Consider the following 11,763-nt stretch of genomic DNA (forward strand, 5'->3'; position numbering starts at 1 on the left):
AAAGGTCAATTTACCGTTTACTATAAAACACCTGTCACAAGCCAGTAATAGCAAGTACGTACATTACACACCTATAATCACTCCACAGCACCTTCGATAACACTTCACAACTTATGGTTACTGTTCACTTTGTGCCACGCCCAGTTCCCGCTCAGCTGTTCACATCGGCACTAGCTCACATCAGTACCGGAAGTTGCCAAGTACACTCAATATTCACTTACATATCACATTCATTTGTTTAAACAATAATTAATAGGTTATACATACATATGTTAATTAATATTATTATATACATACATATCAGCAACTTGAATTTTACGATCACAATGTTTACATTTTCAAATTCGGCACATATCATAAGTGTGGCTCTTAATAAAAATTTTGATTGAGCAATAATAGGATTAACATTACTCTATATTCCAAAGGCGAGCCTTCCAAAATATATATTTGCCGTCGACCTTTACAAATCTTTAAAAAATAATAAAGCAGATCTAACTATGTTTTCAACATTCTACATTATCAGTCTCGATGATAAAAATGCTTTTGGCCAAAATGAGAGATCCAATTGGCGTGGTCCTTTCTTTCCTATCCGAATGATATAAAAGCAAATACCGTGTCTAAGCCAATATACTCAATACAGATTCTTGACAAACAATTATCCTCGAGTTTTGTTTACGGTACCATTAGAACTAATGTTTATGTATGTGTATAGCTAAATTTTATCTCCTAATGCCATATTGAATAAAAATGGATCATAATATTAATGAAAAACTGATGCATTATAAAGCTTATAGTGTCTGCAGCAGCAATGGTATCAAAATTTCGTTCTTGGGTATACACAAGCAACTTTGTAAACAATAAAAGAATATTTGAATGACATAATATCTGTTATTATTCTATATTTTACAACTACTCTATTTCAGTATTTAAACACATGCTTAAGTTATCATACAACTTTTTACTTGTCAAGATACCTGTATCAAAGTATAAGTAAAGATTTAAAAAATCAGTCTATCTTAACCACTTTTCCTTGTCAAATCCAAGTTTTAAAGCTATTTTCATTAGAAAACCATCATACAGTCATCTCAACCTCCTAGCCTTCTCTGAAGTTTGGTCCTAGTTCATACAAAAAAATATACAAAAAATAAGATTGAAATGCATGATACTCTTGATAAAAAAATAATCGAAATAACTATTGAAAAAAGACAAAATTATGTACAATAAGAATTGAGATCAAATTGAATACCCAGTCATGCTGAACATATTTTGGGGAAACTTATATTTATTTGATAATGTTATCAATTTATATTTATCATATTATACTTGTTTAAAATACTCATTTAATGACCAAATAACAGCATTGACCATTAAAAGCTGTTAATCTCACTCAATGACCAATATCAATTGACACAAACTTTTAACATTATGATAATATTTCAATGTTAACTATTGTTTGATGAAAAATACTTGGTGGATTTATAGCAAATGTTATTGTCACTTCAAATCAAAGAAACGTTTTTGCTATAAAACAAGGAAATAGGCATTTTCTACAATTTCTTTGCACTATTTTTAAATCTAATTGTTTTAAGTGTGTTTATATGTACATATTATTTGAGTGATGATTCATGATAATGAAACAATGATGAATTATGTGTCTTACAGCATGAAAATGCGATTTCATCAATATGATTCAATTCATATTACAGTTTCTTGTTTATGGCAGTTTTACCAATACTTAATATGATATAAAGCAAATATGTCACACATTCAACATCTGACTGAAAACACACGAAAAATCTCGTCATATTAATGTGCATACTCAACCTACACTTTATTACTACACATTTTATTCAGCATAAAGAATTCACTTTTACAAAAAGAAAACAATAACTAAACATAACTGCCTTGAAGGATCCTAACTACTTTCAGAGATCGATAGTTGGCTGAAATATCAAGGGAACTGACCTGAAGTATGAGTGTACAATTATCGCCAATCTTATTGACCAATTTGATTGCTTATCAAGGTCATGCTTGCAGACGATACAGTTGGGGTGCATATAATGTATATGAGTGGGTACACACAAAATAATATGGTACAGAAGGCTCCCCTTTATTACGAAACTTATAAAAAAGTCTTTAAATGTCTGCCTGAATTACCACCCGGGTTAAATTATTAATGTCAATGTTTATCCATTGTTTTTAAATTGTACTCTCATTTAACATAAAACTAAACCTCCAATACACAGCACACAGCAACAAATAGTCAAGTCACTAACAAATATTCACATATTAAATCAAAGCTCAACCGAGGTAGCCTTCCATACCCACTATCACTGAATGTACCAAACACAACACATCTAGCGTCCATAACGCCCCCCAAAACATCCGAACCCGCAGATAAGACTGGCGAAAGTACAGAGTGCGCGGTAGCCCCACGCGCGGCGTGGGGTGAGTCATTGAGGCGGGTGAGGCGCGTGCGGCATTTGCGGCGTGTGCGGCGAGTGCTGCACTTGCGGCGTGTGCGGCGTGTGCGGCGGCGACGGCTGCGCGGGCTGCAGCGGCTGGAACGCCGAGCCGAGAGACGGCCGCAGTGTGAAGCCCGGCGCCGACGGCTTCATCACGGACAGCGCCTCGGTGTACGAGCCCTCGCCGGCTTTCAGGTTCACCTGGAATATGTATTGACATGTATAGCACAGACACTCGCTATTACAGTTGGATATTTGTTTATTGAATAATAAGTATCAAGGATAGGTTGAGTATTAACTTAATATTTCACTGTTATATGATTACTTTTTAAATTTGAGGGTGACAATTGGGTGTATATAATATACCTGGAAAATGAAAAAGGTAAGAAAATTTGTTATGTAAAGGAATAAGTATATAATATAAGAATATACCTTTTCACAACCATCTGGTGGTTCACGCGCTAAGAATCTATTGATCTGGGGTGATGTACCAAGCTTAGATCCATCAAGATCAGGTGATGAACAAACACTTCCACCTGTAAATAAATATCATTAAAAATTGTATCTAAACTTTCCATATCTAACAATAGCCTATAATCTAGTCTAATTAAGTGGTCTATATCTAAAACTTAAAAGAATGCCTACATAATTTCTTAGTACTAAATAAGCTTGCAATTTAACAAAAAAACAAAAAATCAAAAAAGGTATCTAGTAACATGCTCCAAGTCAGTATATGTGCTGCATTCATTTTCGGAATAGCTAGAGAATTCCTAAGTTCGATTCTACGTTTTCATCAACACACTATGCGACAAAAGCACTATCTTTGTTAAAATAAGCGTTAATAAATTATTTTGAATTGTCAGTTGTTCAAAATCATAAAAATAGCTGAAGTGGAATTAAAGTATGGTGAGGTATTATAAAACCTGGGTTTCGATTAAATACAAATGTGTAAATAATAGTAGTAAGATAGTGAAATATTGTCACAAAATAGTTTCAGATTGAAACAAAGTTAAAGACCTGTGGCTAGAAGCTCGGCAGAGCCGGCGCTCGACAGTGACCCTCGGGACGGTGGATCTACGTGAATGTAGATTTTTATATTTACTAATTTTTTTGATACTTCTTAGATATTACATAGAAAACTTATTATAAATTAACTCATAAATTATTAAATAGCTAATTCTAATTTCTGATTAATCTGTGCTCTTTCTGGTTGGCTAATATAAATTTGTAGATTGTTAATTTGGTATAAAATCAAACACATTTTATTGTAATATAACTATGTGATTCTATAATGATGTATTAACATAATTCATTACCTGAAGAATGTGCGGTATGACAAAGATCGTGTGGAGTTTGTGTGTTAACAGAGCGTCGCAGGAGTTCGGCTAGTGGTGCTCGGTGACCTTCAGGTGTTACCTGAAAGTTATGTAAATATGGAAACACAGTAGCGACCTTAAAAGCATTTCTTATTTATTTTGGGAGTCGAGCAGGCTTCAGCACTAATTCGGCCAGCTCGCAGGGAAGCACCACACCCCCACAGAACACCGGCGTGAAATAATAGCATGCTATTGTTTCGTACAGTGAGTGGGAAGTGAGAAAAAGTGGAGCCGGAGGCCCGTTTCCTTTTCTCACCCTTCCTAGTCCATTTCTTATTTCCAGTCATCAATACTCTCCTTATCCCTTAACCCTTTAAAGCGGGTAGCATATTCGCAGAGGTACTACACCTCTGCAAATGTCCATGGGTGGTGGTGATCGTTTACGATCAGGCGAATCACCAGCGAAATTGCCTGCTATAACTATATAATTGTTCAATTCACAGTTATGAATTTTGACAAAAATGATAATAGTTACCTTATTAACAATACTGCCTCTTTGGTACAGTGGTTGAGCGAAAAATCGGGGGGTCCTGAGTTCGAATCCCCGTGGGGACGCACAAAAAAATAAAATTCTCAGCAGGACACAAAATGCTGATCACCTTCTTGTCCATAAAGAAAGTCGATCAGTGAAACAGATGAATATCATCTGCCCCATTCCACTTACACCTTATTAACAATACCGCCTCCTTGGTAAAGCAGTTAACGCTTGAGCGTAGAACCAAGGGTTCCCTGTTCGTAGGTCCTGGGTTCGATGCCGGTGGGGAAGCACAAAAAAAATGTCTCAGTCTAGAAGGTCACAGAAGGCTGATCACCTACTTGTCCATAGAGCAAATCAATCAGTGAAAGAGATGAATATCATCGGCCCCATTCCACTTACACCTTATTAACAGACATGATATTTATTGTTACTTACCTTATCTCTTAGCCGATCAAGATGTGGAGTCTGGGTGCCGCTAGCAGGACACAGTACAAGTCTTTCGATTTCTTGATTCAGCCCTTCTACAGAAGACCGTGTCGCCCTCAGAGGAACACCACCGCCGCCGAATCGAGACCCTAAAATATGATAAATAAAGAATTTAATTGCTGGAGCGGATGAGGTTATCGTAAGTTGTGCTTAAGTCTATACTGCATTAACATATTCACAATTACAATCAGCTATCCTTAACCTTTATTTTCAACAATTGAACTAGTGTGCAACAATGAGCCAATCTCATTTGAAAGATCATAGGAAATTCTGATAGCCTTAATATTTGAATTAGCTTCTCTGAGTGGCTCAGCTATTGCGTTTTTAGGTGAGAAAATGAATTTAAACATTATCATACAGATACAATCTGTCTAGAAAAGCGTCAGCAAGGATTGTTTAATAAAGCTACAAATATTAGTAGTAAAAATTGCAATTCTATCTAGTTTGCTAAACCCTTTTCTAAATCCACAATAAGTTTAAGGAACTAAATTGTGATTTTCAAAAAGGTACTCATACATTTATTAAAACAAAAATCCATAAATTTGAATAAACAAAAGAAAGGGCTATTGGCCTGTATCAATTAAAATCTATTATATTTTCATGGATTTGGAACCAATGTATATAAATGAAGTGAATGGATTTAATATTTATGGATTAATAATGGGAGGAGACTTTATGTGAAATGTAAGGGATATCATTTGGGGTTGAATCATGAAGGTGAGTTGAAGCACCATTAAATGAAGAAATAAAATAAAGTTATGATGGGAAAGGTTCGAAACATAGAGCAAATGGAGAGGCATGCTAATGAATAAAATCATTAAGATATAGAGTAGTATAATGAATTCTAAATATATGCATTAAAATTATCATAGGGGACTATCCATAATTTACATCACATTAAATTTAGGGTCTTTTGACCTCACCCCCCTCCTTGTCACATTTATAGTATCCTCAGCAATTATGTGATGTAACACTTATCCTATGTATCTAGTATCCTTGGAATCAATGTCTTGGTCAAGTAGTGCTTAACTCAAGCCTGAGGTTTCATTCATTCATTCTAAAAATTCTCAACCTCAGGAGGTACAGAGGGATCTAAAGGAATCTTTTCCATGTTAAAATTATATGAAATTCCAACAGACAGATGTAAGTTTGAAAGATTTAAAAGAAAAAATACTAATAAACACAGAAAACATGTGCATTCACTTACACTAAATTCAATGATACGTTGGTAAAAAAACAAGTTTAGTTTAATAAAGTATTGTTAAATATAAGTTAGAGAAAATAAGGCAACGCATAATATATAAAGTACACTTACAAAGCCCAGGGCTCATAGAATGGGATGAGTAATCTCCAGATCCAGAAGGTTTGTGAGGTCTTTGTAAACGACTCCTAAGGAAACGGTCCAGCTTATCATCATCTGAACCCCTTGATGATCGACCAGATACACCACCACCATCATCAGTCTGTAATATTTAGTATTCCAATATCAAAAATCTATTACTTTCTACAAAACTCACATCCAAATAATTTACATTTATGTATTTATATTGGGTACATTTATATATCTATATTGGGGCAACATTAGTGATATGGATAATAACTACTAAAGTATTATTTTTATTACTTTACACTTATTTATTTTTATCATTTATAATAATATTTTTGCATTGCTCATCATCTTGCCTGTCTCAATTATTTAATTAATCTATATATACATACTATTATAAGAATCAAATGGAAATAGAAACAACAATCTTCAAGTGTTTTTGTTAATAAGATATGCAACTATATTAATTATAAAAGATCTCACATATATTTATGTATTAAACTTTATACCGTAACAATAATGTATATCAAAACTGTTAAGAAGTAGGTAAGCAGGCTGCTGAGTTGAATAATAACTACCAATATCAATTCTAAAACAAATAATTTAAACATAATTGTTTAAATACTACATGTAAGACATAACTAAAGGAGTTTCTAGATAATGTGACACAAAACAGTAAAAACAATGCATTAAACACAAATTCAATGATGCTCACTTGAGTGGATTTATCAACTTGCAGTTGTCCAGCATGTAAGTAATAATCTCTTGACCATTGTCCTTTTTGATACAATGTATCTAATGAAGCTGTGCGTCTGATTACACTGGATCCAAATCTGCCTTTACCTTAAAAAAACGATAAGAACTATGAAAGAGTATATCATAATATGTACACATATATGTTCATGCCATGCATGTGGCCTTTGTATTAATTTTCTCTTATAAAACACATCCAATTCAATTTAAGTTAATAATAGAAATGTATCAAAATCACCAGTACATAAATCCATTACAATTAAAACTTAAGTCAAAATGCTTAAAAATTGAGTTACTGATGTGGCAGTTTAACATAAGTCATTGAGAATTTGAACGAGAACCCGTAGACAAAGTTAATTAATTCCGAGGGTAGAAAATAAAACTTACCTTTGTAGTTGACAGCACCCGGACTCCTTTGGCCGGAAAGAGCGTGATCGGGGGAAATCCGCCGCCAAACATTTGTGGGTGACAGAGTGGGGCTATTGCCAGCATTCTTTTTAAATCCGCCGCCTTGCTTCATAATCGAAGACACCGGCAAGGTCGCTCTCATGGGACCCTGCTTGCCCACAGGGCAGTCAGTTTGTTTTCTTACTCGACCCGACATTTTCACTTCCGATTCACTTGATTTTTAATCTACTCTCGAAGTATGAATAGCATCTAAATGCAACTACCACTTCAATGTCAAACAAAATAATAGAAACCGCCGACGCCGCACGGCTTCTTTGTAAAGAGAACTTGTTAGGCCGTGTAAACGACTGCGTTATGTGCTATTAAAAATGTTTGTTATCGTATGTATACAAAAGGAGTAGTTCTTAAAAATATTAAGAAACAAAAAATGGCCGTAATTAATCTTCATCTAGCACTTATTATGTGAAACAGAAATTAAATCAAACAAGTCACATTTTTTTTCTGCACTACAATGGATGAATGAGTAAAATTGACAGATGACAAGGGACGTCGCGCCATTCTTCAACTTTAAGGATTCGATGATTATATGATTGAATACATTATACTGCAATTAGGAAATTAAATTATAACAAGTAATTGGTAATAAGTTACAAAATAAAACAATTTAGAACGGCTCGTTGCCCGTTGGCATTGCAATTAACAGCTGATTACTCCGCCATGACAGATTGTCTATGGATAACATAGGTCATAGACTAGCCGATAACACAGAGTAAGTAACAAAGAGTAGTAAAATATGGCAAGTAATTTAATACGTAGTGGGTAAGTTTAACACAATATTGCCATTAGTTTGATGATGATTTTAATCTTGTGTACCCTCGCTTTTGTTTTGAAATATTCTTATTTGATTTTATAGAATTTCAAAAGTGTATATATTTTGATATTAAAGGTTACGTAGAAATGTTATTACGGGTTTTTGGGTGAACTATTGCATACTAATTTTTGACCAGAAATTAAGTCCACGCCTATGAATTAAACTATATCTTAATACTTATCATCAAAGTTCCCCACGTAAGAAGACAAGTTTTTATTACGTTGTCGAAACCAATCTGTTACAGGATTAAAATTGCTCTACAATTATGTATCAACTTTTTAATACATTGAAACGCTGTTACCTCTTCATGAGTCCACACCTTTCTTATAAAAGGGTTACATAGACTTTCTTTCTTTACCTATTATACTTTTATAATGGACACAACACAATTTCATTTAGTATTGAAAAACTTAATAGGAATATGCTGAGTTTTAATAAAAATTAATTATGTAAATGGGTAATAATTCTATATCACCAAACTTTGTTGTTAATAGTTGAAAGAAGTATAACTTCTAAGAAATAGAATAGAAGAAATAGCTTTTTTTTTATTAACATGAAAGCACTTGGCAACTGCTTATAAGAGATGTGGCCTAAGATCTAGTAGCCACCTTTAAGGTACCACTCTTAGAGAATCCCAGATTATACTCGTCGGGAAACATGATGGTTTGATATCTACATACATATGATAAAGTGTTGGTTCAACCTAATCTTCCTATAGGCTAAACTTCCTATGGGACTCTCGAGTTTCACTGGTAGATGTTCATGTTTTATGGAATAACAGTCTATATTTCTTTTAAATAAACGAAGGAATCAGAGAACGGGGTTTTTTTATTAAAAATCTCAGACTGAAAAAAAGTATGTCGAATTGAAAGGCTTTAAATCAAAGAGACGTCTTTAATAATCATGTATTACAAATTACAACTAAGTAGGTAATATTTATTACATTCTTCTTCATTCAAGTAAGACAAAAGGCAAAACAGACAGTGGATTGTGTGCCATATACACACAAAATATTGGTACTTGGCTAGGAATTCTATATTATAACTAGCAAACTCGGCGAACTCCGTTTCGCCACCAGATGGCTTCGTTTTTCCCGCTTTTCTGTTGAAATTTTTCCGGAATTTTCTTTGCTATAAACCTCACGACGCCCAAGACCTTTCCAACGAATGCAAAACCGTGGAAATCGGTTCGTGCGTTCTGGAGTTATAGCGTCAGGAAGGAAAACCCGACTTATTTTTATATAGTAGAAGATGAGCAATGTCTGCACACATACAAACTAAATCAATCTCGGAAACGATATGGGATAAAAGCGTTTTGATGTTTATCAACTTAGTATAAAAGACATGCCGGATGTAGATAGGTTTTAGAGAGTGCTATGCCCAAGTGAAGTATGGAGCAATCAAAAATATTATTTAAATTATTAACTTCCTTTATGGACATGTAGAGTGTATTATGCAAACTGTTCAACAAAGTTTTCTTGCTCATAACTTTACCACATAATAATATTCCTCCGTTAGTTTTCATATCGAACTTAAGCTTCCTGACCCCTACGCTCGAGTGATAGCCAATATAATTGTTCAAAGTGATGTTATTTATCCGCAATTGTTTCAATAATATCACAACAACACAACTTATATTTAATGAAATAAAAAGGCAAACAATTCCTTAACTGACTAATTTTCTTCACAGGAAATATTATATTTCTGTGTTCAGCCCAATTCTGCGTGCAACTGCATATATTAATAATGTGATACACATAGTTAATTTTATGGAATAATCAGCGTAAAATATTATCACATTGAATTTATAGCAATCTAAATCTATATAAATAAACCAAAAATAGAGTAAATACTTCTTTTGGACCAAAAATAGTTATAATATTTATAATATAAATTCTCAAAATAAAACAACCAAAGAGAATAATTTTGCAATTAAACTCGACTAAAATAAAAAACTCATATCTTAGAGATATAAAAAAAAAAACGAACCCGAATCTGCAACCATAAACAAACATCTAGAATGTTCCACCTTATCTATAGCACACACATCAAGAAAAGTTTTATACAAAAGTCTAACGATTCTGGTATACTTATTGTTACATTAAAAAATGTAGGAAACTAGCTAGCCTAGTTTTACAGTTAAAATTATTTAAGAGACGCTTTAGGAATTACTGTCAGGAATTTGAGCAATTTTCTCTTTCTGTTCGGCAATCCAGGCGTGTATTCTCTCTTTGAGTTCAGTATTCGATTTCACCTGGTCCATGGACAGCGGAGAGCGATTGAAAGGATCGGACTGATCGCTGAGCAGGTGCCTAAAATATATAATAGCATAAACATTTATTAAATTTAATTAAACCACAAATTAAATTTACCGACTGGGATATTGATAATTAATAAAAATAATCCAGTGAGGAAGACAGATATTGAAGCACATATCACAACCAATATATTATGAAGTAAAAAATTATAAATAAATGAAAATTAGGAAAAATCTTGAATATTTAATTTAAAAGTAAAATATGCCTGACGAACACTCATAGGAGGCCTGTGTCCCTATAGTCGGAACATTTAAAAACTAGGTGATTATAAACTCTGTTATTAAAAATCAATAAATTATGCGAATAACATATGTAACATATTTATTTTCCAATTCAAAATAATAATGCCTACCTTGCAATGGTAGTCCTGTCCACCGTGGTTCTAGAACTCGGTAGAATAACGGGGTCCAACATGAGGGTACTCATTATAGGATCAAGGAACTCTTCAGGCGCATTAGCAAGAATCTCCTCGTCACGTTGTCTTTGCACTGCGATGGTGCTGACGCGGGTTGCCACTTCTTGTAGAGATGTGATGAGACCACCGCCTCCAATTCGTACTGTAAAAATAAATTTTGTTACACGCTTTCAGATAATTGGGCAAATAAAATTTCCTAATGGTTTATAATTTTTTAAGAGATTGTTGCACAATAATAGTTGTTGTGGCGTATACATAACTCAGTAGCAACTGCATTTTGATTGACATTTACTAAAGAATAAGAAAACGGAAGGCTAAAATTTATTATGAAACTAGCTGCACCCGGCAAACGCTGTTCTGCCTTACTCTTATCATTTAGGGGTATGAAAAATAGATGTTGGCCGATTCTCATAGATACCGGATATGCACAAAAAAATTCATCAAAATCGGTCAAGCCGTTTCGAAGGAGTATGGCAACGAAAACTGTGACACGAGAATTTTATATATTAGATATAACATTTGCATTAGACACCACTAGCACTCTGTACTCGATTCAATCAAAACCGTGTACTGCCATGCGTGTAACCATTATTCATGTATTCAATTAATTTCCAACTATCCATGTAAACAATAAAATAAACCCTTTGCCGAAAAACCATAAAACGCACATACCCAAAACAGCTTCAGCCAGAGTGAACAGCTGTGGCGAATAAGACCGTCCATCATCAGATACCGCGGCACAGAACCGCTCATTGTTCCCCAACTCCACGTACATGCGGCAAATATCCAGTACTGTGCTTGCTGGATCGAATTCGTACTCCTTCATGTCTTTTACCTGTAAGTGTCACATTAAATTAGCAAAAAAAA

General features: G+C 34.0%; 2 protein-coding genes across 3 annotated transcripts in view; both read right to left on the minus strand.

The window, feature by feature from the left end:
* Positions 1–6: 6 nt before the first annotated feature.
* On the minus strand, positions 7–8,018 carry LOC119830699 (protein FAM117B-like). 2 transcript variants are annotated; one of them, XM_038353801.1, is made up of 8 exons: positions 7,273–8,018; positions 6,848–6,975; positions 6,121–6,268; positions 4,755–4,894; positions 3,782–3,881; positions 3,483–3,539; positions 2,898–3,001; positions 7–2,666 (listed from the first exon to the last, which is right to left on the minus strand). In XM_038353801.1, the coding sequence occupies exons 1-8, from the start codon at positions 7,487–7,489 to the stop codon at positions 2,454–2,456; spliced, it is 1,107 nt and encodes a 368-aa protein (XP_038209729.1). In that variant the 5' UTR covers positions 7,490–8,018; the 3' UTR covers positions 7–2,453. The 2 variants fall into 2 exon arrangements, with proteins under 2 accessions (XP_038209729.1, XP_038209731.1); XM_038353803.1 differs by lacking the exon at positions 3,483–3,539.
* A 1,402-nt stretch (positions 8,019–9,420) lies between these two features.
* The window catches only part of LOC119830812 (ubiquitin conjugation factor E4 A-like), a 30,284-nt gene continuing 27,941 nt past the window's right edge, over positions 9,421–11,763 (minus strand). Inside the window, exons 14-16 of the mRNA XM_038353959.1 lie at positions 11,569–11,731; positions 10,834–11,038; positions 9,421–10,475 (exon numbers count right to left, since the gene is read on the minus strand). Coding sequence (XP_038209887.1) covers positions 10,325–10,475; positions 10,834–11,038; positions 11,569–11,731 — 519 coding nt within the window. The 3' untranslated portion in view covers positions 9,421–10,324. The remainder of the gene's footprint in view (positions 10,476–10,833; positions 11,039–11,568; positions 11,732–11,763) is intronic.

Source organism: Zerene cesonia, chromosome 12 (assembly GCF_012273895.1).
Source record: "Zerene cesonia ecotype Mississippi chromosome 12, Zerene_cesonia_1.1, whole genome shotgun sequence".
Lineage (NCBI taxonomy): Eukaryota > Metazoa > Arthropoda > Insecta > Lepidoptera > Pieridae > Zerene > Zerene cesonia.

What these genes read in the sequence shown, in the direction of transcription:
- LOC119830699 (XM_038353801.1), bottom strand. Translation starts at nt 7,489, where the DNA reads ATGTCGGGTCGAGTAAGAAAACAAACTGACTGCCCTGTGGGCAAGCAG. An exon ending in TTCTATGAGCCCTGGGCTTT is followed by an intron (nt 4,895 to 6,120) that starts GTAAGTGTACTT and finishes ATCATATTTTAG; the next exon opens with GGTCTCGATTCGGCGGCGGT. An exon ending in TGCCGAGCTTCTAGCCACAG is followed by an intron (nt 3,002 to 3,482) that starts GTCTTTAACTTT and finishes ATTTATTTACAG; the next exon opens with GTGGAAGTGTTTGTTCATCA.